The 27691-nt window shown below is 37.8% G+C and overlaps 1 protein-coding gene across 6 annotated transcripts in view; it reads left to right on the top strand.

Annotated features, from left to right (window-relative positions):
- The window catches only part of tfec (transcription factor EC), a 34910-nt gene extending 8981 nt beyond the window's left edge, over window positions 1-25929 (top strand). Inside the window, exons 1-9 of one of the 6 annotated variants that reach the window (XM_058417764.1) lie at window positions 16114-16132; window positions 17139-17208; window positions 19349-19582; window positions 19893-19994; window positions 21731-21851; window positions 22747-22803; window positions 22916-22991; window positions 23762-23909; window positions 24953-25929. In XM_058417764.1, the coding sequence (XP_058273747.1) occupies window positions 19481-19582; window positions 19893-19994; window positions 21731-21851; window positions 22747-22803; window positions 22916-22991; window positions 23762-23909; window positions 24953-25414 (1068 nt within the window). In that variant the 5' untranslated portion in view covers window positions 16114-16132; window positions 17139-17208; window positions 19349-19480 and the 3' untranslated portion in view covers window positions 25415-25929. Of the gene's footprint in view, window positions 1-15928; window positions 16133-17138; window positions 17209-18627; window positions 18991-19348; window positions 19583-19892; window positions 19995-21730; window positions 21852-22746; window positions 22804-22915; window positions 22992-23761; window positions 23910-24952 lie in introns of those variants that run through there. The other 5 variants (XM_058417762.1, XM_058417761.1, XM_058417763.1 and 2 more) reach the window with 5 other exon arrangements.
- The last annotated feature ends 1762 nt before the right edge of the window (window positions 25930-27691 follow it).

The raw sequence follows: 27691 nt of genomic DNA, 5'->3' as shown, positions 1-27691 counted from the left end.
TTATCACTGTTATATCTTGTCTTGACATTGTTATTTCTCACCTTGTAACTTAATCTTATATAATTAACTTATAAAAATCTATCATAAATATCTATAAATAGTAAAATAACTTAATCTTATATAATCTTATGTAACTTAATCTTATATAATTAACTTATAAAAATCTATCATAAATATCTATAAATAGTACAATTCTGAAACTACCTGATAACTGATAACTGTTTATTAATGTGACATGTCAGGCATTCATAAAAAAATATTCTAAATAGTAAAAGGAATTTTTTGAAAATCATTTAGATATTATATTATTATTATAACGCTATCATTATTATGATTCTTTTATTATTATTATTATTATTATTATTATTATTATTATTATTATTATTATTATTATGTTCTTGTATATGTAGAAGCAAACTTTAATAAAGAGCCAAAGGAAACATATAGAACTCTGCTCAAATGCTCTCATGATGATCACAGTTAAAAACAACACTAGATGACAGTGTTAAACAGCAGATTTCCACCTAAAGTGTCAAGTTCAGGAGACAATACAGAGTTCACCAATGTTCAGTTTTTCCATTAACAGGAAAACTGGCCTTACTTCAGAAGCTGTGTCACATCAGATTTCCAATCAGCTTCTGAGAAAGCACCCATTGGTGCAACTGATGTAAAAATGATGGAAGATGTTTTCCTTGCCAGTTTATATTGGATAGTTTACAGTTAATATTGGATTATTAATAATTATTATTATTGGACATAGGCGCAGAATTAAATAGACATTCATTCTATACATATCTATGGTAATAAATATAAAGAAAATGAGCAGAGAACAGAAATGGTTAGGAAATGAACAAATGAGAGCGTATATTCAAGTCGGGGGATATACACTTATCCAGTGTGGTTGTGAGAGTGTGTGTGTGAAAGTGTGAAAATATAGTTGCGAGTGTATGCAAATGTGAATGAGTGAATGTGTGAATGTAAGAGAGGAAAAAAGACCTTTATCTTTTTTTTATTTCAGTGGAATCAAAGTTTGCAAGCATGACCGGCAGATTTTGGTTAAAAAAATTTTTTTAAGCCTTACACTTCCTCCAACTACTTCCTCTCTGGAAAATCCATTTTATATTATTACAGTTCTCATGTAATATTTCCACATAATTTATCCAGATATTTATTTTTTACTGTCTTTCCCTATGTCTTGTTTTAAATGTCGTGCCCTTTATGACTAAATAACGGTAGATTCATGAAATGAATGAAATGGAATGGAATGAAATGGAACACATGAAATGGAAATATGTCTTCATATTTACGACTAGATTATTGTTATATAAGTTCATATTCATGGAGTCTTATACATACTTGAGGTTGGGCAGCAGTATTAGAAATGCAGGAATGGCTGCCTCATGTATGTATGTGTGTATGTTTGTGACCTTTCACGTAGGAACAAGTGAGAAAATGTGAAAGCTGAACCTTTTCTCTTGCCTGCTACTCTGGTATTTAAGTCCATAATGTGATTACAGATGAATGCAGATATCCGCAAACTGATGCAGAAACCACCCAAATGGCTCTTTGTGTTGTAGGAGACATTTTTCAGGAATTCTTACCCAGAGGATTTTGTGGCAGCATTGTTTGAGCTGTAAGTCCCAGCTAAGTGCTGACAGATTGGGTCAGTGTAATCATGCTATCTGGATATTATGTGTATGTGTGTGGGCATTTCCAACTCTAGTGCACATGTAGATCTAGGGAACATGAGGTTTTTTTTTTCTGTGGGCTTTCTTTTTTACTTCCACCTGAGATAGAAATGAAAATGGGAAAAACTATCCAACTTCCCATTGCAGTTTTTCCTTCTAAATTTTCAAGCAGAGAAAAAAGAGCTTTAGTCTTCTGTGAAGGAGGAAAAAAAGTAGCAGCCAGTTTTGTTGGTCGAGGGGGAAACAGAGGTGCTGAGGTGGGTTGACTTGGACATCAAAGTAGGTCTGAGTTTGGTCTGTTCCACAGGAAGCCTTTCATGTTTAAAGTCTGTATGAGAGAGTGAAAGACAGAGAGAGAGAGAGAGAGAGAGAGAGAGAGAGAGAGAGAGAGAGAGTGTAGGTGTGAATGAGAGTGCAGCAAAACCAGTATCTAGGAAGAGAAACTTGTCTTTCAGGAAGAGGGTATCCCCTAAGGTAGCTGTGTGCACACAGACACATGGAAACAGACAAAGACAGATCCATAGCCATGTATGAACAAGTGGGCCCTGCTGTGAGGCTGATGTTGGTCAGGGCAGGTGGAGAGATGTATAGTAGACAGGGAAAAGAAAAAGGGGCACAGAACTTCACTTGGAGAGCATGAAGAGCAGGACTCCTCCTGGCTGCCTGAGCAACTCGGGTTGAGCCGTGATTGGAGACCACCCATCCCTCCTGGCAAAGGGCCAAGTGTGACAAGCTATGTCATGCTGTGGCATACTAGGCTGCTGGTTAGGAGAGCAGAACAAGTAAAGCATTTGGGAGCATACTATTGTGGGAAAATAATCCATGACAGGGTGGTGTAATCCTATTTACCACCCCAGTGTTGAATATTTTTTATTCAACCTATATGTCATGAAGTGTGTTATTCCTCTTATACCACAGCAGTTTGCAAACAATGTAAATGTGTAATTTATGAATTTATGATCGATGGTTTTAAATTGCATATAAGTACTTAAAAGTTTTAATGCGGAAGAACATCTGTGAGACAACTTCTGTGAAACAACATCTGTTATCAATTACATTATATCAACCTTATCGATCTCTTGTTTTTATAGTTTAAAGTTAATCAGACAAACAGTTACAGAGAAGCCAGAAACAAGTTACAAAGCATTGATACTCGAGGGTCCTTCTATAAATGATGAAAGATTATGTATTTTTCTCTTCCAAATAATACCACTGTTAAAAAACTATGTGAATGCTCTGACACTACAGAAAGATATATAACATATTAGAACATAAATCTGTCATTTGAAATACAGCCGGGAATACTGCCCAAGCTAGTGCTACAGAAAATAAATCAACACCTTCTTTCCAATCAGAGTAAATAATTCAACCATGCAGCAGTGTTAATGCACATCAAACCCAATCATCATGGACTAAAGATCACGACACACTGGGAAAACACTGTTCTATTAGCATTATGGTGACAGTATGTGATATTATACAACTACAGGTGTTATGGGTAATTTTATATAATATTCCAGTATCAAGAGAAGTAAAGTACAAGAGTAAACACCGATGTTGTGTTTCTAGAACAAGGTTAGTTGAATAGAGGTTAAACTGAATGTGATAGATATGAAATGAATGAACACAACATCAAAATATATAAATGAACAAGGGATCAAACAGAAAGAGGAAATACAAGATTATTGAAACTTATTATGGAAAAAGGCCACATATTCATGCAGAGTTTCTCAACAGTATGAGAGATGTGTCTTTTATAACACACCACCTAAATCTGGGTGTTTCAACAAATATCTCACCAAGATGACTGAAGATGAACATAACAGAATAAGATGCTTCTGGTGTTTTATTAGTGTGACAATACCCTACTCTTTAGTGCTTGTTGTATCAAACTTTGATCTATGAGGGATACTTCTCTCTAATAGGATTAAAGCTGAGTCCCTTTATGTGCTCTGTACTTAAATATTGTGTGCACTGTGGAGCAGGGCCTGACCTGCCCTGCATCACCCTGTCTTTCCACAGATCAGACAAAACAAGGAGGAATTTAAGACAAAACTTCAAATAATCTTAACACTATGGCCATACGAGGCTAGTACCACATCCAGAGAAGACAAAGAAGCTCATGCTGAAATTTGTGTTAAACACAAACTGAATATCACACTCATCAGTGTGAAAATGTAATTGTTTGCTTTATGCTATATTCTAGGCTTTGTACAAGATTTGTTGTCAGATTATCAAAGCAGGCTAACTGTACTAGATATTCACCAGAGGCACCAATAATCTCTGCTACTCTCTTCGAAGCTTTAATTTTCCTCAGGATTTGATTCATATTTAATGTTTGTAAGTGTTTCTTCCATATTATCGTGTGTCAAACTATAAATGGGAACTAATTGCAGACACTAAAGTTGTGAGTGGGGAACTAAAAAAATATTGGACCATAGGATTGGTCTGAGAAATCCTTTGAGCCAGTCATTTTAATTTGTTGCTTCACCAAATCATAGCAAATTTCCATTAGCTGAAATCATGGCTCCATTTTGGGAATGTAGAAAATGAGTGGCTGCTTAGCACTTTGTCACTTGGTAGTGGTAATGTAGGGTAAGACTTTTCTCTCACATCATCTGAAACATAAATAATTGCTTTTTGGTTGAGGTTGAGTGCAGACAGGCAGAAGACCAATGTGCCTAGCTGAAGATTAAGACCTATTTAATAGAAACTAAATGGACCGTGATTGGCACTGTGCCGCATGGGGACTAAGATATTTCACCACATCCTGCACCCGGAGGACCTCACAACATCAGCAGCTTTACCCCGGTGTAACCAACAAGCTCCTGTTCTCCTCTCTCCACCCTGGCATTGGTGGGTCTTGCTAATGAGCCTACATACTCTCCTTTATGAGATTAATGCAGTACATGTAGCAGGTGTCTGCCAAAATTCCAGCCCTATTTAAACCTCCCGGCCCATACCAGCCCTGTAATCCTATTAGCTCTAATTGAGTGAAGTCGGCAGTCTTTTTCAGTTTAACCAAGTTCAGCCACTAATAGGATTCAAAAAGAAAAAGGCTCAATGCATGGAATATGTGGGGTTTTAGTAGGGAGACAAGGGCATCTCTATGTCCAAGGGTTCCTGAGGGGGTGAACTAGCCAAAGATTTTGAAAGAGATGCATTAAGGCCATGTTTTACTGGTTTCCACTCCCTCATTCTCACACAAACACATACTATGATAAACAGCACAGCAATCTCATACTATTTTTAGTCGTATTTTTAAGTGTAAGACCGTTCTTACAGATAACGATCATATACACATGTTTCAAATACAAAATCGAGAAGTCAAAGAGACAATTTTGCAAAACTTAGGCAATACTTAACAAAACTTATTCAAACAAACCCACATTGACTCATCTATAGTTTGCATGCTTGTATATTTCCATGTTTCATTTTCCTGTCTAACCTTTGGCCCCTTGTCAGTGTGATAGGGTGTGTGTCTAGACAGGAATAAAGCCTGATTTAAGCATCACAAAAGACCTTTCCATCCCCATCAGCCAGCATCTCAGGTCCAGGCAGTGCTCTGACATGGTTCCTGAAACAGCTTATCTTTGTAGAAAAGAACCTTTTGACTAACAAATGAAATGTCCTGTTTATGATGAGAGAGAGGGATGATTATCAAGACTGGGAGCACTACTTCTGTAATTGCTTCTATGAAAAACAAGATCATTTGTTTAGCAATGTTACTAATGTTAGGTTTTCTTTAAACTAGCTGGCTGCTTCTAAAAGTGTCTAGGATCCTAAAGTTTTAAAGAGCTTTGCACATAAATAATAGGCAATTATTGAGTTAATCATAATCCTTAAATCCTTATTCAGACAAAAAAAAACCTATGAACTGTGAAACATGTAATTTTATGTGTACAGTGCTATTGTTTTGCATCATCATGCAACATCAGGTTCTCAAACTGGGCTCTGTGAAACATAACTAGGTGATCTAATTTTGTTACAGTTGTGGAAACCACAACCATGATCAAAGTTATTTTGCCTACAAAGAATATAAAATGGAATCTAATGACAATTGTAATAAAAGACTGGGCTCTATGGGAGTTCTATGGCTTCCTTAACATTCATATAATTGAATACATAATCATTATTAACAATGTAAAGACACTGTGTCCTAAACACATAGGACCTTCAAATACAGAGAAGAATAAAAGCAAACTATGTTTACCTAGGTTCCCAGGTTCAGGTTAAACGTGTGCATTAGGACTGAGATCCCACACAACACATAATCACACAAGTGTCAGGTTCTTAATTCACGTGAGTGTGAGTGAGCAGGGCAAAGAAAGATCATCTTCATTAAGACATACAGTGTTCACATCTTTTTGGAAATAGAACGGAAGGTAAATTATTAGAAAATATTATGAGCAGGTACAAACAATAATAACTGTATGAGATGATTTATGAACTCGAGGGTGATGCTAGTTTTTTTCTGGGTATTTTCAGAAATAAGGCTGCATAGCAATTTTAAATAAATACACAATGATAAATAAACAACAGACTCTAAAATGATCATTGCAAAATTCTCACTGAACATGTATATGACATTCAGAAAAGAACACAAGTTAGATGTTTTATTACTACCTTAACATACATTCTTGACTATTTGTAATATCATAAACATTTATAAACCATAAGACACTCAATAAAAAATGAAATTTCTTTGTTTTGTTTAATTTGTCTGTAGACTTAGGTGTTAATTGAAAGACAGACAGACAGACACACACACACACACAAACATATCAAGGGAAGTTTCCCCTTTGTGAAGGAATTGGGTTTTACAGCTATAATTAGGTTGATGTGTTACTGATTGCACACTTATTACTGGCTCACACTGTGAAAATGCCCTGTAGTGCTGAGTCTCATGTCCTGGGAAAAAGGTGTCAGGGACAGTAACAAGGCCAGATACTGAAAAAGAGGGCAACTGCTTAAAACACCTGAGAGAGGTTAAATACATGCTATTCATTGATTTCTTTGTGCAATGACTACAAAGTCATAAAGGTAGGAACCATCCCCAATTTGGCTTAAACCTGCTGAAATGTTTCTTTATTATGATAATTAAAAGAAATACCTTTAACCCCTTAAACCCCAAGATTATTAATCACTTATTCACCTTAAATAATATTATTCAGTAACTGATATAAATGAATGAAACTAACACTAAATGGATTGTAATTATGAGAGAGATCATTGTAAGTGTTAAAGGGTTACAGGGGAGTTTGAAACCCATAAAAGAGCAGCTTTCTAATGACCTTCTTCTAATGAAGAAGGTTGCGTGTAAATGTGTACATTTATAGCATTTGGCCGACAGTTAAGGGCCTTGCTCAAGTGCCCAACAGAGGCAGATTGGTGGACCTAGGACTCAAACTCACAACGTTCTGATTAGTAATCTAACATCTTAACCACTAAGCTACTACTCAACTCTCAAAACTTTCCTACACTTTTCCATCTTTCCAGTATTTCTGTTTCATTCCCTGTGTTCTGGGATAATCTCCAGGATCCACCATAAACCAGACCTGGAATAAGTGGTTAATTAAGATGAATGAATGAACAAATGACTTTTCTCAACTTCACTTTGACATGACATGCCCCAATCATGGGTACAAGGGAATGAATACTAGAGTTTCTTCTACGAGAATGGGGAATGCATTAATGGATTTTCTGCTAAGAATATTATTAGCATCTTGTCATCATTTCCCTTTGGGATCAATAACATAACTCTCATTTGAGAACCCTTCAAGAGGCTGTTTCTTAAAGCTAATACTAATCAATAATTATCTAATCAATACCTCTGCTCTAGTGTAGACCTCCACCCAGCATCTTAATACTTAATAATTGTCCGCTCCACTCTAATACACATCGACCCCCTCAATCAGTTCAGGACCCCTAACATTACCCTGCACTGGGGAGATTATGAAGTATAAAGGAAAAGCAAAATAAGCAGAATGAGCAAGAGAGAAAGAAATGGGGGGGGAATCAAAGAGTTGGATTAATTGGTATAATGCAAGGTGGCTGAGCACAGCAAGAGAGAGCGCTAGTAGTAGGAGAATCCGAGCTATCCTCAAAGTTAAACCATTTGCACAATTAGGCAACTCACCTCTGACCCCAAGCAGAATAATTAATGAATAACAGAGAGGATAAAGACAAAAGGCACAGAGTAGTTAGGGTGAGCGAAAGCGAGTTGAACATCAAAGAATGCCAGTAATTGGCCCTGCGGTTTTCATTCCTTGCCCTATTTCTTTCAATTCATTGACTCAAAATAATGGGTTCAGGTTCATTATCAACAGATCGTAAGCTGAGCAGTGCAAAACTGTAACTAGGCTGTGCATGTGTGCGAGGATGAGTGTAGTGTGTGTGTGTAGTCCTGATGGTTGACTGATAGCCACAGACTTGCCAACAGGCTGGAAGGGAAAAGCTGTGGACTATATTGCGGTCCCAGAGAAGAACTTGAGGTTATCACTTGTTTAGCACACTCTGTTAACCTGTCTCATCATCATGCTGGAATATAGCTGGTATGGCCAGGTAAGTCTGCCTGGTCTTTAGAAGCCATTTTGTTTTCGATCAAATATATATTGATTTCCATTCTAACATGTGTCTCATGATACAGGCCAAGCATCTATAGGTTTAAAAAAAAGAAAAAAATAATGCAATCAGTGAAGGTATATACGTTTATATTGCTTTAACTTTTTGAAAGCTGTCACCACGAAGAAACCTGAAATCAGAAACATTTATATAAGATAGCAATGTTATCAACAATGACTTTGATATATAATTACTATTTTATATATATATATATATATATATATATATAAAGAAATAAATTAAGAAAGTTTTTAGATGTACTAATAACAGTAAGTTTGTTTTTTCAGATATGTAATTCACTCAGACTCAGACATGAATTATAAACAATGCGACAGGCCACATAAATGAAACAATATGACAATATGAATTTAAAATGAATTGATGGTAAAAAATAATCAATGTTATTTTGACTCTTACTTGGAAAAGGAACTATTATTGTGTTTAAGATTATTTTTAAGGGGAATACACCCCAAAAAGTGAGTAAAAAGTGTGTTTTTATTTATTTGATGAAATAATTCTCTATTTAAATATTTCACTTAAACTCTTAAGTACAAATAAGACAACAGAACACAACACAGAACATCTATTTTTAACTTTTACCCTGTTCCAACTACTGAAAGTTATATTGTTAGATTACATCAGTTCTATTGCAATGTGAGAGGTGCATACTGTACAAGAAAGTTATGTTTGAATCAGGTTTCAAGACTTGCTCTTATAAAAGAGCATGTGTTTGCACATAAATAATAGTGCATGGGTGTGTGTACATGGTGAATTTCCTCCCTGGGGACACTATCAGTCATTCACCTCTTTCTTTCTCAGGGAAAGCCTGCAAATGACTCTGATTTCAAAGAGTGCAATTCAGGACCTTGTCCACTGCATCACATGCAATTAGCTATGCTCATTCATGCAATTCCACTTCTCCATGCTTAATTCAATTGCTGGAATCTGAGCGATAAAGCTTATTGCACGCGATGAGGCCGAGATTTAGCAGACAGGCTGTCCTCACAATCCAACCTTGATCTCTCTTCAGAAATTTTCCAAACCTGGGAGTCATGTCTAACTAATAGTCTAACATGTCTGAAGTTTGGCTTTTGGTCTGAGGGGCATCCTGTGGGGATGAAAAGAGAGGTGTCATGCCATGTTAGCCTCACACAGGAGCAAAGCTCCGAGTAAACTTTAGAGAGATGTCAGGAGTCTGTCAGGAATGTGGGATTTCCTCCAGCTGTTTGACTTATCAGTGCATGCTGGTGAAAGAGTGAGTGAGATCATTTCTCAACATAAATTTGCGTATTTGTGGAACACTTGCATATATTTCATCTGGCCATATTTAAAGCAATAGGAAGTATATGCAATACGTTTTATACCTGCCATGCCTGAGTCTTTGGATCTGACGGTAGCGTTCTGTAGCTGATACTCTAAAAAATCAGAGAAAACCTCAAAATGTGACAGATATAAGCAGGAAAACAGGATGCCAGGAACAGCAGACATGCAAATAACAATCAGTCTCAGTTGATTAATCAGTTCATAAAAAGGGAGCCACGTTAAAACTTATAGCATTATAATATGTCAGATTTCAATATTTACAATTACTACTACTACACAAAAACTTATACTTATATAACTTAAAATATTATACACATTATGCAATTTTTATAAAAAAAAAAAGTCTACTGTTAAAATGGCAGGTTTAGGTGATGTAAAAAAATGAAACCAAGATAAATCCATCCTCAATGTTAATTCAGAATGTATACAAAATTAAGGTAAAATAGGGGAAAAACAAGTATGCACACCCTTTTTTTTTTTTTCAAAATTTGGCATGTGGGTGTGTTCAGAATGAACCTATTGCATTCTCACCCTCAAATAAAGATTGTCTGTGTCTATAGGATTTTCTTCACCTTCTTTGTTTCATTCATCTGCTGGTATCTCACCTGTTGATAGGTTCTGATCAGTAGAGGATATAAAAATAATGGCAAAAACATCCGATGTACCATTGAGCAGAGTAAACGGCATCATAAACAAAAAGATAAAATGGAGCATTATAGTGACATCACCAAGAACAAGACAGCTTGGCAAAATGTCAAAAAGGCTTACCAAGAGGCTGCCAAGAGACCTAGCTGCAGGAATTTCTGACAAGTATTGATTACTCTTTGCATGTGACAATCTCTCATATTCTTCACATCAGGGATATGTGGTAGGGTGACTAAAATGAAGCCCTTTCTAGTACAACAAACATCCAAACTCAACTAAATCACCTTAAACTATGTTGCAAAAGGGGTTATGGTTTGATAAGACTAATTCCAAAAGCTATAATAATCCCATAATACCAAAACGATTTAAAGAAGAACACCATACCCATAGTGAATCATTTTGGTGCCAGCATCATGCTTCAAGGAGGAGAAATTAGAGTTAGATGTAAAGATAAATAAGATAAATTAGTACTGTTAGATGAAAAGGAATAGGAATTTCACCTTTCAGCATTGACCGAAAGCATACATCCAAATCAACAAAGGAATGACCTCGTGAAAATTCAGACCTGAACCCAGCTAAAAATCTGTAGTGTGACCTGAAGATGACTGTGGATGTTATACCTGAATGTTTCTGAAATGTTATACGACAAAGAGTAAGAAAATATTGACAAGATGTGACTCTTACTCAACTGGTGCAGAGTTAAGGGACAAGGTTATTCCTTAAGTTTTTTTTATTATTTCCCTTCTTTTTTATGTTTTGTTAAAACATCTCTGGTTTTCAATTAATTGTTATACATTGTAATTTCACACTGAAGGTAGAAAGGTAGTTCTGCAATTACTTATCACAAAAACTAAAAAAATAGACTATAGCAAGTTGAGAATGAGTCAAAGTTTAGTATTTAAGAAGAAGAAGAACCACAGATGTAGTGTGGAGACATTAGGGCAGAGCTTTCCATAAACGCATCACTGTTGTGCGTGTCTCTGTGTAGAGATTTAAGTTCACTGTAAATGCAGTCACAAGCATAACCATAAGCTTTTGTTCCACACTTAGTTACGGATCTCTTAACAGCATGGCCTCAGAGTGGGACACACACACATCACAGCCTTAAACAGCTACAGCACAATCAGTCCTTTGTTCTAACCCAAACTGTGTATTATTAGTCCGGGTAAGGTCAAAGTTGATTTAATTTTCTGCTTAGTTCTCATTAAGTGACTACTGCATTATTTAATTTGTTAATTTCCTCCAATTAAATTACAGCTGCAACAATTATATGTCCAGCCAAAACTTTTGAACAGCACTTCAAATATGTAACCCATAAATGCACTTTGTGTGCACTTGCAAAACATTACAGTACACATATTTTACTTTACTCTGGAACAAAGGTGAGAGGAACTACCAGGACTGACAGCGAAACCTAAATAAGGGAAATAGCTGTACAAATGTTGTCTTGGTTGTATTTCTTGAAAATTAGAGTCAACAGAATTTCAGCTGGCTACTGACTTTGTTAAGATCCATTCAGATGATATTAGTAACAGCCTTGCAACCCCTTTTTAAACTCCCCAAAATCCACTACACACTTCACCCAACATGGCAGTAGGAATTCTATGGTCCAATTTGTTCCTCTTATTTAATCTTTTTTGACATTTAGAATAAAACAGATTAAAATAATTTAATCAATCTCTTAAAATAGGATTACAGACTCATATATAATCTGTAGTGATTTTCACCTGAATGGAAAAACTGTTGTTTGCAGTATTTTCGGATTGAATGCATCCACTCATGCTACTCAAAATGAAAACTTTTAAGCAAACATTCTAATCCAAAATGCCATAAAAGCTGAAAACCATCTCAACTTCTTCCTGTGCTGAGCCCTGACATTCATATTCTTATTGACCGTACTAAATCTCTTCACATTAGTGTAAGAAGCACAGACCGTAGCAATCCATTTTGTTGTTCGAAGCCAGTGGTTTGGCTAAGCCCAGATAAAGTGCTCCTTTTAAATGAACAGCTTACCCATAAGCCTTTGCACCACAGGCGCTCAGTCCCTTTTTTGGACCCGATGTGTGAGGGGAAGTCATATGACAGTTTGGTCACTTTGTAAAATTTGGACCATCAGGGGAGCATCAGAATAGAGAAACAGTGAGAATCCTGAAAAACACTGAGATCTTACACATGACAGGAAAACCAAACTTCAAAGTGACGTTCTTCCTTATGGGTTTGGGATCATCAAACAGACTGGGACTGCTGTTTTAAGTGACGTCTTAGGGGAACACAGGCAGAGTGAGCTGGAAGAAAATACAGGGGCATTTACAGTCAGGGTGAGGGTGTGTATGTGTGTGTGTTTGTTGTCCTCCTAGTGCAAAAGTACAATCAATGTAGCCCAAAAAATTAATTCTCTGATAAATGATTGGTAGGATTTAAACAGGGTTGTGAAGAAAAAAAAATGTGTGTGTGTGTGTGTGTGTGTGTATCATTCATTCATTTACACTGATCAGGCATAACATTATGACCACTGACAGGTGATTATCTCCTCATCATGGCACCTGTTAGTGGGTGGGATATATTAGGCAGCAAGTGAACATTTTGTCCTCAAAGTTGATGTGTTAGAAGCAGGAAAAATGGGCAAGTATAAGGATTTGAGTGAGTTTGACAAGGGACAAATTGTGATGGCTAGACCACTGGATCAGAGCATCTCTAAAACTGCAGCTCTTGTGGGGTGTTCCCATCCTGCAATGGTCAGTATCTATCAAAAGTGGTCTGAGGAAGGAACAGTGGTGAACCGGCGACAGGGTCATGGAGAGCCAAAGCTCACTGATGCACGTGGGGAGTGAAGGCTGGCCCGTGTGGTCTGATCGAACAGACGAGCTACTGCTGATCAAATAGCTGAAGAAGTTAATGCTGGTTCTGATAGAAAGGTGTCAGAATACACAGTGCATGACGGGTCAGGGCTGTTTTGGCAACAAAAGGGGGACCAACACACTATTAGATGGGTGGTCATAATGTTATGCCTGATCGGTGTATGTGTGTAGCATTGGGTCTGGTGTGTATCCTGAGGAACACTGGGCATAAGACACCAATCCACACATTCATATCTAGGGACAATTTAGCATTAACAAAGCCACATTGCATGTCTTTGGGAAGTGAGAGGAAACTGGAAAACCTGAAGAATATTCACACAGACAGTAACTCAGTAGCTCAGTACTGGAGCTCACCACGCTGTCTGTGTGTGAATGTTAGGTCCAAATCAATTAATGTCCATCAGATATGTGCAGTAGTGGATCTTTGGACTGCTGATCTAATGATAGTGAGTTCCCAGCACAGACAACTGAATGAGTAATGTGCTCGAAATAATATCACACTTTTATACCTTCAAATAATAGACACAGTGCTAGACAATGGTTTCTCATGTGCTCTAGGTTACTAAAGGGTTTCTGCTCTTCTCTTTCTACAGTTTCTCTTTCTATTGCTTATATTGGGACTTTAGTGTGTTATGGAAATTTATAAATGCACTGCTTTGAGATGCAGCAGACTCAATTATCATGTAAATATGAACCACTTTAGAGGTTCCATCAGAGAAACAGACTGAAGAATGCTTCATGCTGAGAGACAAAACAGACCCCTTTTTTCTAAAAGTGCAAGATATAAGTTTGTAAACCAAATTATACACCAAATAAATGGCCAGACATTGACGATCATTTAGGAAAAAGCGATGGACACATGGCTATTCTTCATTAACCAAAACACTACGTACATATCGTGCAGACTTTTAAATATATTAGAAAAACTAAAACTTGAATGACAAAAATAGGGAAGTGGGAGATGGATGTACATGTGTGCAAAATCCTAATGCTGAATCTGCATGTCTGAGTGATGACTTTTAGTTGCAGTATTTGCTGCAGTGTGCTGAGGTGCTGAGGTGCTTTTTGGAGATTATCGAAGATAATTTACAGAGTTGCAGCATTTCCATACAGAAAGTGAGACTTGCTTTGACCTTTTCTTGATTTTTTTATTTTGCATCCTTGTGTGTCTCGATTATGTCCTTATCTGATCACTGGCATTCATGTCCTTAGGCCAAAATTAGATCTCGCTGTGCAGCTGGGAAAGAAGAGAGGCATTCCTCTAAGGTGTGCCTGTGAACGACTTGCCTTGTTGCCTATGACACGGGCACAGTTTAATTGATTTAGGGCAAAAATCACATTAGTGCTAACTGCATCATTTCTGAAAAGTCTGGCTGGACTGAGTTCCCGTTTTCTGTCCATGTGTACAAACCTCTTTGCAGAGGATGAAGCTGTTTGTATAACATGGTTTGCATGTCATGTTCTTTAGTCCTGTTCTTATTATCTGAAAAGGACCTGGACACGTGGAACTATATGCATTTTAAATATGCATTTTATATATGTACATTACTCTTTGTTGAGAAACGTGATGGAGAGAATGGACCAGCATTCCCATAATAAAGTTAAAAAAAATGGTGTAATATTTAATTTATATATAAAATCATTAAAGTGCACCTGCTATTATGCATTCCTTTTCTACTTGGATAAAACAGACCTCAGATGTGTGAGCCAGACTTTGAAGTCTTGTCTTAGAAGCAGACCAACTTTTACAGGAAGTAGCTCATGTTTTATGCACGCTGTGTGCGGGACTAACAAAGGTGAGCTGTCATGCTGGGACAAGAGAGAGCGAGGGAGAAAATGGCTAACTAGTACTTTTAGCAGGGCTAAACATCTACAAACACATACACACACACACACACACACACACAAAACCACTCACTCACACACAGTACAGTACTGTGCGTGCTCATGTTCAAAGCCTATTTTATATTTTTTTCAGAAACCAAAAAAAGCAGATATTTCCTTGTAGCAGCAGATAGTAATATAAATGATACAGCATCTGAATGATAAGGAGATACTACACTATACTACACTGTATCTCCTATTTGAACTGTAATCAAGTCGTCAATCACACTGTTGACTGTGTAAGGCAATTACTGCCTTTACATGGCTCCTATCATCAGCTGTGCACTGATGAAATTCAGTCTGACTCACTGATTAAAATACAGCATAGCATATCTATGCTCAGATCTGATTTCAATGCTGTGTAAAAGTGACAACAACGTTCTGAAATACTGTCAAACTTACTGGAATTACTGTGTGCTCAGATACAAACTAAAACCCTCCCTCTTCAGTATCCAGAGCCTCTGATTTACAGAGTCATGAAGTGTGTGACCTCTAGTGAAGGAATATATGTGCCAGGAAATCCCATATAAAATGATTTTTGCTAGCGTGTTTGTGTGATGTTGTGTATATAGTGCATGCGTGTGCTTTCTGTACAGAGGTGTGTGTCAGGGAGATAACCTGTGACTGGAATGTGCTGAGTAAGAAAATGTGTACCGGCAGAAAGGAAAGATCCTCGAACACAACAACCCCCTCCACTTCCCAACCCGTTAGTCCCTTGTTCCTCTGCTTTCAGCCATCGAAAATTTTTTGCCTCTGTCAGGCCTTTGGCTAATAGTTAGTGGTGGAGAAAAACCTCGCAGAGGAAGCCTGGGTGCTGAGAACGCTGATGTGTCATGTCTTCCTTCCCTGGCTTGGCTTTTAACATAAACTGTTCAGGAAAATAACACACACACACACACACACACACTCATCCTTCTTCTTTCCGTGCCTGACTGCACAACCGGCAAGCTGACTCACAGCAACTCCTTCTTCATTGAGGTTTCAGTGTATGGACATTGGGATTGTGGGTTAAAAACAGAGGTTGTGTTGCTGAACACTTCTGCTGCAAGAGCCATGAGCCACCATTGTGTAGTTAAAGTCATCTCCCTCACTGAGGTCCAGCTGCTGCCGGTAGGTAGCTGCAGATACAAACAGAGAGACAGACAGAAAGAAAGACAGACAGACAGAGAGAGGATTGTGTGTTATTTGCTTTGTTGTGATGTTAAAGTCTGCATCTCAGTGAGAAAGGTTTGTGTACTGTATCTCTCTCTCTCTCTCTCTCTCTCTCTCTCTGTGCGTGTGTGTGTGTGTGTTAGCATTGAGGAACTAACAGGCTGCAAAGATTTTGAAGAAATTATTAGCTATATGAGTTCACCTGATTAGAAACTGCAGAACAAAAAAGACACTAAACGTGATATTTTTAATAACTGTGGCAGTGTATTAATAATGTGAAGTAATTAGTGAATTGATTTGATATTAATAAATAAAATGTTTGTCTTCAATATACAATCCACTATTTTTTGCAACACAATATAGTGCACTAAAATTTCATCTAAAGGAAGAAAAAAAAGGAACATAGGATTAATGGATTTCAGCTTATAATGTGATATGTGATTATAATTGAAAGATTGGTAGAAGGCTTACCATAATAATAATAATAATAATAATAATAATAATAATAATAATAATAATAATAATAATAATAAGGGCATGATATTTTTGTGCTCTCTATGTCTATCTTTATATATGTAAGAAAAAACTTGGGTGCTGCCTTACTTTCTCTTCCCTTTAGAAAACTTTGTGGTGCAACGATTCTGCATACTGAGCACAGTGTAACCCATACACATACACAGTGTAGGACAAACCATACAGCGCTCATTGTATTATTAATTCTTTACCATCAATTTACATTTAGCTCTGCTGTATAACTCTGTGTCATGAAAACAGTGTTAAGGATAAGAGAAGTTTATTTAATGACCTGTGGGAGTTAGGGGTTTTTGTCCACGATTTCTACAGTTGATAATCATCCTCCCCAGTGTTTCATAACTTGACCTGAAGTGAAACAAGAACTTGGCTAATACTGAAACACAGTTGAGCAACGTCTAAGCCATAATATAGATTACATTCCCACTTCCAGTTCACAGTCAGTGCCTGTCTGGAAGCCATGATGTATGGACTAACATATCTAGAAGCCACAAATCAATAAGGTAATGCAAATACTCATTTATTTCCATCTGTCACTCTTTAGTCATTCTTCCTTCTTCCTAATTGAGTGATAGCATGTTAAAAAACAAACTGCAAGATTGACCTGAGAGACAAGAGATTTAACTATATTATGGATGCAGGAGATCTCATTAGTCCTTAGAATTTAAGTTTGTAACTTGTAAATCTTTTTACTAGTACAAAATTAAACTAGAGAGTGTAAACATGACTTGCAGGGTCCTGAACTTAAAGGGCACAACATGAGACATGATTTTAAGAGCAGAGGGTGTCCTATTACTCTAGTGAAAGTGTGTGTGTGTGCTCAGATTAGCTCTGTGCTCAGCCAGTGTAGCATTCCTTATCTGACTGAGTTAAATAAACAAAATCAAGTTATGAAGCTACAGCTGTGTTTCCCCTTTAACAAATTCTCATGTACTGTTGTACAAGCCAGACAAAACCTTTGTAGTGTTCTTATAATTGAAGGTCTACCAGCTAAACTTCTATTAAATGGGGCAAATCTGGGATTCTTTGTTGCAAATATTATCTTATGTCTGTTGTATAGATGAGAAAATGTATGGCAGATTTCTAGAAGAACCATATCACATAATTTGTAGTGTAGTAATTAATTTATTATAAATTATATATATATATATATATTAAAAAAAAGAAAAGAAAGACTTAATGGCTCCAAAACTGCTACAACAAACCAAATTTAGTGGAGACATCACACAACACAGCTCAGTCATCTCTGAGTCAACTAGATGAATGTCCAGAAAGTAGTAAAAATATCTATCACAACATTTTGATTTAATTTCAGTAGTTTTGGCTGAAAGGGGCAGTATGATCTGCTGGTTGGATTAAATTAGTCTAAAACAAGCGAAGAAATCTCAACATTATCACCACAGGAATAATTATGATTATAAAACAATTTGAAATAAAATGGAAAACATTCCAAAGCTAAGATTCTAAAAAAAAAAAAAAAAAACATTTTTTAGAAGGTCATGTGCAATTAGACAAAATAAGCTTGACATTCGCTGAGTATATTTTTAGCCACATAGCAATAAAAGTTATTTTTGGATGTTCCAGAAATACCCTCAGCCACCATGGGGTAACTTCACAGCTGGCCCTTTGTGAACTCAGACAACACAAAGACAAAACAGGGTCATTTTGGTCTCCCAAAAAGTGAATAGGTCCATCCTATATATAGTTTTACGATGTGTTATGGACTAAAATAAGATAAGGGTCCAGTTCTTGACAGTTAGTTTTTGAGAACTGACAGAGGACAATGGTCCTCAGAGTGCTGTGTCTATGATGAGCCCTGGGGTTATTGAGAAACCACACACAACAAGCAGCATTTGTATTCGAGCCCCTGAAGCAGAAGTGGGAAAGGGTTGGGGGGGGGCAGCTTGAGGAAAGGCTATGTCGCACAAACAGAATAGGGCGGTCCTGTTGAATTGGTGATATAGGCAAAATGAAGGCATCCCACGGTGATCAAACCAACCAGATCAGTATTCTGATGGCTCTCTGTTTGAGGTGATTACAACACTAGGCTATAAAAGGGCAAGCCAGCCTCCCTGTTAATTAGGTCTTTTACTACACCCAGTCAGTTTATAAAGAGTCCTGGATAGGAGGGAAGAGTCACAACGTAGCCACTCAACAGATAACTTTAGCCTGGGATCCTACTAGAGTTCCTTGACAGAGCTGCAGAGGACACACTGGTTCTGAGAATGCCACATTTATCTGATTGTAGCTACTACATGATGCGAGACGGAGCCCAAGTTGCCAGTGTAAGGACTTGTTTTTTTTGCCTTGTGATTTTGATTTTGGAAGCTGTCTGGTTGCTGAAGGTCAGGTATGGCTATGAGATTCAGCTTCAGAAATGGCCTCGGCTGTCAGGTTGGAGGGAGTAGATTACCATCTTCAGCCTTGCATTTCATTACAGATTGATATTTAAATGTTTTGTATTAAGTTAAATCTGAATTTAGAAAAAAAACCTTTAAAGTAATTTATAACTTTTGACTAGTCTACATTAGGACATATGGTGCTTTCTCATAAAATGACTATAACATGTTATTTGTGCAAAATGTAAGCTTTATAAGTCTGAAAGTGCAATGTCTAATAATGACTATGCCTCTCAATCCCCAGGTTCAGAACCACCTGGAGAACTCCAAGTACCACCTCCACCAAGCCCAGACCCAGCAGGTCAAACAGTACCTGACTCTAGGAACCAAGCTTGCTGGCCAGGCCCACCCACACCCGGGCCAGGCCCTGGGCACGATGCCTATCATGCGCAATGGCCATATGACACCTGTCAGCGACAATAGCACTCCGGGCAGCCCCGTCACCCTGTTCACCCTAGCCAACAGCCACGACACTGAGGTGAGTACCGTGCTCCAACCCCCACTCTCCCCCACACCGCTCATCAATAACATCAAACATTGCACTGATCAATACCAGAGTAAAAGGCCTCACTAATCTGATAAGAGACATCTCCATCATGCTCCAGTCTTCTTGTGTGGAGATGATGAAATGTTTGTTATTGGATTAGGAAGCAGCCTGTCCCTCTCTCTGTCCCTCACACTGTTCTATTTTACATTGATTCAATGACTATTAACCTTTGTAGATAAAGCTAAAAAGGAACAATCGAGCATGGCAAATGTGCTACAGTATAATCATTGTTTTTCTTTAGTTTCCAGTGGATGAAGTTATTGACGATATTATAGGCTTTGAATCAGGGTTCAATGATGGCAGCTTGGAGTGTATGGAGCCAAGCATCTTAATGCAAAATAATGTAAGTATGAATTATGTTCATTCTTTAAGTGTGTGGTCAGCGACCTTGCTTCTGAAAATCTGATATAACCACTGCCTTTTTTTTTATTAATGCTTTCATGGTCTGAGAAGAAATTTTGTTACGGAATAGGAATTAAGAAATGATAAGACTCTAATTACTTAAATTACATCAACACAAATCTGCAGAGGTTTTAGACAAATCTGCTTTGATAAATCTCTTTAGAAAGATCAGAAGTGCAAACTGAAATGTTGATTCTTGACGTGCTCAAGGAAAAAAAAATTAGTTTGTCTTTTGTGAGGTCAGATTAAGTCCAACTGGGAGTCAAAGTTCATGATGTGTGTGGGGAAAAGGCTTTAACTGCATTCTTTGCTGTGTAACAATATAGATTAGTCACCTAATACAATCAGGGAACTGAGTGGTATGCAGAAAATGAGCTGTAATGGGTGCAATGAAAACTCCCTTCCTCTCTGTGAGGACTCTCACAGGCGCTTTAGCATCAAAATTGAAGTACAGAAGGGAGAACGTGAGTAATGTGACTAGGTAACAAAGAGAGAAATGCATATATATGCAAATGTGGAAAAAGTTCATGTTCATCTAAAGAAGTGCAATTTAGCTAAGGAATAAAATTGCACACACAGGCATCTAGGGATACAAGCGCTCGCTGTGTTTCTTTGACTGGGCAGAAATTTCGGCAACATTTTGCTGATGCTTAGCCTGGACAAAGAACTGCTTGAGCGGTGATTATAATGACACCTGAACTCACCACACTGGAATGCGTCACTGAGAAAGAAACTGTCACGTTGCATTCTACCACAAACAAAAAGACAGCGATGGAGAAGATCCTAGTGTTAAAGAGGGCCTGATAGAGGGAGGGAAGTGGGAGTGTGCATGTTGAGTATAATGAAGAAAAAAAGATAGCAAGAGAGAGAGAAAGAGAGAGAGAGAGAGAGAGAGAGAGAGAAGACAGATTATGTCTCAGTTATGCAGTGAGGCATTGGATTGGGCTAATGCCTCGACTCCCAGTGGGCTTGTTCAGAAATGATACCATGCTTAAACGGATCAATTGATTTTAATTAGTCATACAGTGCGACGCATCATGTCTCTTCACGTGTCAACATATCTGCAAACACGGATGGGAACGGAAGTGATTACGATGCTAGGAGTCTAGGGACTGTAGCAATCCTTCATTTTTGATAAGCATGATTTTCCTCTACAGAGATAATGGCGTACACGCATTCAAGAATCGTACAACAGACGAACACCGTATCTGCCTAGCTCTTCATCTAATACTGATTATGTGCCATCTTTTTTTAGTCCTTCAGTGTGTAATCCACATAGAGTGTGAAAGAGGAGCGTGTTGATTGTACTCAGCTGTATTTGAGCAGATGCAGCAGGAGGCTAACCCTGACAGGTTTTCTCTCACACAGCACGCCTGTCAAATATTGCATGTGAAAAATGTCAGAACTGGTAAACATATGTGATCAGGCAGGTCCAGGTCTTATATAATGTCAGCAGGTGCCAGGAACATCTGAGTTTAGATACCATACAAAAGCGTGTGTTTATCCTTACATACGTAACATACATTTGCATGCTTAACCTGAGACATGAGCTGAAAATGTGACATGAGAGAGAGAGTTCTGTTCTGTAAATCAGACATAAATACCACTATATTCTAATAGAAATATAAATGACAATGAAACCTGATGCTATCTCATCCTCTCCTGTTTATTTCAAAGGTGGCCCTGAATGGCAGTATGCTGGAAGTCTATGGCGGTGACCAAGGTATGACTGCCTCTCATGGTGGACTGACACCCCCCTCATGCCCCACAAAGCTCTCTGTTAAAATGGAAGTCACAGGTATGGAGCAAAACTGCAGAAAAACCTCGCTTTAAGGCTCCTAAATTTCTCTAATCAGTTCAGAACTATATACAGATCCATACTGTGCAAACGTGTACGTCTAGCCGAACACGTGTGAGTCCATGACCAGTGCTTTAAGCATAACAAGGCTGAATTTGCAAGAAAAACACACGGGCAAATTTCATGTCAGCGTCTTCTTGCTTGATTACAGCCACTCAAAGTGCACATTGTTCAACTTCCTCTTTTACTACACACATTTCTCATTTTCAATGCTTCAGTTAACTGAATATGATGGGACGTGTCTCTTGTGTCGTACATATTGCACAAAGAGCTCCTTGAAAGAGACTTCTCCCCCACCGTGAATGCCATGCATCAACTAAAGCTAATTGATTTAGGAAATGTTAAGGATGCCTCAAGATCTCTTCACTCCGATGAGGAAAATAAGTCACTTACTATCTTTTTCACATAAGTGTGCTGCAGGACACAGAGCGGTTACACACAGCTTAAACGTTCCTATCGAATCAGCAGAAACGAATCGAGAAATCTAATCACAGATTCCAATTGCATAATTTGAAAGAATGTGAGTGGGATTCGGAACGATGGAGCACTTTTCCTTTGCGAAGCTGAGCTAATTGTCAGTGAGGGCATTTTAGATGAGAGCACAGAAGTGGTGTTAAGGACACACGGGAATGAGGATAAGACTCATACTGCTGTGTCTATGCGTACATTTATGGTTTTGAGATCAGTAGGTATATAGCAAACATGCTGAGTTTATCATTAAGTCATTTGCCACCTACCATCAGTGGAATTATTTTGTTTTTGGTTCATGAAAATGCTGAATTGGTGCTTTTTTTTAAAGCCTGCTTCTTCTTTTCTCTTCTCTCTTTCTCAACAGAACATGACACCAGAGTCTTAGCAAAAGAAAGACAAAAGAAAGACAATCACAATCTGAGTAAGATGCTTTGACATTGTACATTAATTCATACCTGTGTGTGTGTGTGTGTGTGTGCAGCGCAAACATGTGTAGCATATATAGCGATCATTGTTATTTTCTCATTCAACAGTTGAAAGAAGGCGGAGATACAACATCAACTACAGAATCAAAGAGCTTGGAACTCTGATACCAAAGTCCAATGACCCGTAAGTGGCCCCGTTTTCTCCCACTGATTCTAATCTATTAATCAAAATTTCAGCCTATAAATAACCTCAAAAATAAACTAAATCACTGTACAAAAACAAAACATCCCCTGTTCCTAGCAACGTCCTATGGCTGAATGAAGTTTCTTTACTCGCACAGTGTGAAGTGGCATCAGTAGTTCAGTGCAAAACCCATTTGAATAATGAAAAATGGGGTCAAAGTCAAAGCACAGACCGCTTGAATAAAGGTTTAAGCACAACTGAACCTCCAGAAAGGGAATCCAGAGGCCCAGCTCAGCTGAACTTTGGATAAAATTTAAATGGAAGGTTTCCTTCATCACCATTCCATTAATGTAAGATAAAGGAGATTAGCTCTGATCAGACGAAATCTCACTCCAAAGAAAGACACAATTTACCACACTTCCTTCCTTTTAACAAGTAATGGAATTGGCAGTGGCTCCGCTTAGCTTCTCCTTCCAAATTTTTTTTTTTTTTTTTTTTTTTTTTTAGCTCAGTTGACACCTATTTTTACTCGAGGATTAATTTTTCACCACAGAAGGACCATGGAATAGACTTTCTGCAGACACACTTAACTATTCTATTAAAATTCCCATTCAAAGCCAACGTAATGTCTGAGAATGAATAATTGGCCATGTAAATCACCATTTCTTAGTCCTATAAAATAGGGTTTTTGTGAAGGTATTTTTCCTGTGTGTGAAGGTTCTGCTGACGCGACACGTGTGAAAAAGGTTATCTTTTCTGTTCTTTGGCAGTGATATGCGCTGGAACAAAGGGACCATCCTCAAGGCCTCAGTGGAGTACATTAAGTGGCTGCAGAAAGAGCAGCAACATGCCCGAGAGCTGGAGAGCCGCCAGAAGAAGCTGGAGCAGGCTAACAGGAGACTCCTGCTCAGGATTCAGGTAGGGAAAGAGGATAACAGAGATTGTGTAAAATAATAACAAAAAGTACAAGTGGACAATATAAGTAAGATGAACCACAAAAGCCTTCATCACACACCCCTACAAATTGCCCCCATGTCTTACTGATGTCTGTCACTGATCTCTGATTGGAAACACAGGGAGTTGAAGGAAATTGCCTGATTAATAGCTAGAGCGCTAGGACAGGAATACACCTGGAATTAGATTATGAGGCCTTAATAATGCAGGACAGCTAATCCTCCCTTCCTCACTTGTCTGAAATTATGCATTACAATCCAGTAGTGAGATACTCAAAGAGGAGACAGCAGGAGATATTACAGAAGTCCTCACACATACAGACATCCCAATTAGCCTCCAATGTAATTACACACAGCTCCTATCAAGCAGTTCTGCCACTTGGATTTCTACACAGGGCTTGGGTCTAATAAAGATGTATTTATTACTATGGGAAGACCACTGATTGGTTATAACCAATGATAACCATCCTCCTAACAATCCTAGTAAAATCCTCATACATACCATGGACTCTGAGAGATCTTTAGCTTTACTCTGTGAATCATGTGACAAGTATGACCAGATCTCTCGGCATTTCTTCCTCATGTCATCTCAGGGAGATTTTCCTAGCCACCTTCACCTCTGGCTTGCTCATGAGGGACACAGTTATAAATGTACAATTTTGATTTGGAGGTGACAAGATCAATTGTTAAAAGTTGTATACAAATAAAATTGACCCAACCTAATCAGATATATATAAATGTACATGAATTGCAGTGACAGGTAGCATTATCTTCTTCTTGGGGGAAGGTATAGAACGGAATGTTGCGTCCTGTCATCTTCTGTATAGATTCAGAAAGCCTGAGTGAAAAATAATGACAAATCTAATGAAATTAAAGTTCTGCTTAAATTCATCATTAGTGATCATTTTTTACCCCAGAGACTCTTGAATCATGATCCAGTGGCGAAATGAAGTGAAGAGACAACAATCTAATATCTAATGCTTGAGTATATGTGTGTGTGTTTAACAGGAGTTAGAGATCCAAGCTCGTGCTCATGGTCTGCCCTGTAATCTGGGAGCAGCAGAGCTCTCGTCTAACCTCGTCAAACAGCAGCAGCAGCAGCAGGCACTTTCAGCTCCTGTGGTTACTCCTGGAGCGCAGACTTCTCTCTACCTGCAGGATGAGCTCAACGGCCCTGACTACCTGCAGAGGAACTCCCTGTCTGTGGTCCATACCAGAAATGAAGGTAACAGCAGCTCTTCTGGTGAGCATGCAGACGCCGCTTCAACGACCTTCTCAGACCCACTGTCGCACTTCACGGACTTCTTCAGTGCCACTCTGAAGGAGGAGCAGCGGCTGGACGAGCTGCTCATGGAGGAGGCGCTGTCTCCTTTCGGGACTGACCCGCTGCTTTCAGCCACTTCGCCAAATGCCTCTAAGGGGAGCAGCCGCAGGAGCAGCTTTAGCACGGATGACAACGACGAGCTTTGACTGCAGTTTTCCTACATTTCTGGACCTGGTGTATATGACTGTCCTCCAACTTTTCCACTAAAGACATCAAAAAGGGGAGATGAAGCGATATTGTGAAACTACTGTACAGCCTGCTGTGTCTGATGGACAGTCTGTACTGTCCATGTGTAACACTGGTCACACCTACTCACTGGACTATTAAAACTGTATGCTTCTGAAGTGTTACATAATGGCATTGTTCATAAGGACCACTAAAGGAAAAAGTGAAGAGAAAATGGAGAAGAGGAGCTTTTTTTCCTCTTCTCCCTCATGCCTTATCTAAAACAGGGTTAGCTTTATAAACATATATAAGAGGAAGTGTTGTAAATGTAATTTAATAGAAGTAAAACTAACCTGCCTTTTTTTAAAGGAAAATATCACTTTGTGTATTTATACATCCTAATCCCTGTATTTTTTGAAAAAAAAATTCTTAGACAATCTAACAAGTTTCTTTTTTTTATATCTTTGGGGTGGGGAAAATACATTAAACCCCTTTTTGATAAACCAAAGTCTGCTTGTCTTTCATTGCTTCTAAACACTATGATATTCCTTCTCAGTTCAACTGTTCTTGTACATAAAATATGTAAAAGTCAATTTTAAGCCTTTCTGAATGCTTACACACACACACACACACACGCACACACACACACACACACACACACACAGGCTTGATTGTGTTTTATAGCTTCTCTACACTACTGTGCGACTGATGAGGTCTTGGCCTGTCTGAAGATCCAGCAGCTGAGAGGTTTGGCGTTTAAGTGACATTCTGATGAGGACGTCTTTCTGTCACAGGATAATAATGACACACAATATACCCATAATTACACACAAACCAAACAGCCATTAAAACATAGCTGCAGCCCTTTGGCACACTGAGTTCGGGTTCATCCTTCGTGGCTTTCCAGACACTTCACATTTTATCTGCATTCAAACTCACACAACACGGAGATCGAGGAAACATGCGGAGTGTCGGTGGGGTTCTGAGGACTGGTATGAGAATCAATGAGTTTGAAGACTGATGAGCAGGTTGTTGGAACAAATTGGCAGATTTGCCCTCAAATATAAAAAGCAAAAAAAAAAAACAAACAAAAAAAAAAACAACAGAAAAAAAAACAAAAACAAAACAAAAACAAAAAAACATTTTAATTTTGATTTAAAAAAAAAAAAATAAATAAAATAAATCTTAATATTTTAATATAAATATATAACTTTTTTGTATTATTGAATATATTGAATCAACTAGTTGATTATTAAATTCATATATACTTTATATCATACATGTGCCACTTAAAGGCATATGACTGTTTATTAATAATTACGAATATAATTGTTAATATTACATGTTTATTGTTTACGTGGTTTTGTCTACATTGCTTGAGTTTATCTCAGCTGTTAACTTGTCTATTGTTTATTTGTTACAGATGCATTTTACATTACGGGTTTTTTTTGACTAATTTTTAAGCTATGGATATTGCTAATAAAATCATTCCGAAAAAATAATGAAGAATATCATTTAATTTCACAGCATTAAAAGAATAAATTTTTTTTTCCCCTAAAACATATTTAACATAAACCATTAAAAAACACAAATACCTATCAACGAAGTCCCTGTGCTGTTTAGTCAAGCTGTTTTTTCAAAGCTCTTTTTATTTAAAGTTTTATTTCAGTTCTGTATGATGGTGAGTTTTTGAAAGAAATGTCTCATTAGCAGAGATTTTTAAGCAAATTCAGAAATGAAGTAATGCATGAATAATACAACAAACAGCGAGAGAAGAAACATGTGAATGTGTTGCAGTGGAAGAGGCTGTGTGCTCATCAAAGCCTGCTGAAATGAATGTTTTACAATGCTATTAGATATTAGATTTATGTTTCTCTGTAATGAATCTCTTCACCATATCATTATCAAATATGGATACTCTCACTACAGATTACAAACACCATTACACAAAGTGTATGTGTGCCGGCATTAAAGGAAAAGACTTCTTGTGTACATCATTTTCCTGAATGCTATTTCTAATTCTCAACCACTTTGTGAAGACTTTTGGTAGACTACATCTTCATTGCTCTGTTTAACAGGAATACTAAATGAGATGTTTAGGATATCAGGTAGATTTAGAAAGATTTCCCACACGTCAAGTGTTAACCACAACAGTTTCTACACAAATACAGAAAGAGTTTCATGTAGAAATGAAAAAGAAAAAGTTCCCGTATATACAGTGGACTCTCGGAGATCATTCTAGGAAAAGCTCATGTCTC

Source organism: Hemibagrus wyckioides, linkage group LG19, assembly GCF_019097595.1.
Source record: "Hemibagrus wyckioides isolate EC202008001 linkage group LG19, SWU_Hwy_1.0, whole genome shotgun sequence".
NCBI classification, from domain to species: Eukaryota; Metazoa; Chordata; class Actinopteri; order Siluriformes; family Bagridae; genus Hemibagrus; species Hemibagrus wyckioides.
This window is presented reverse-complemented; position numbering and strand designations above follow the sequence as displayed.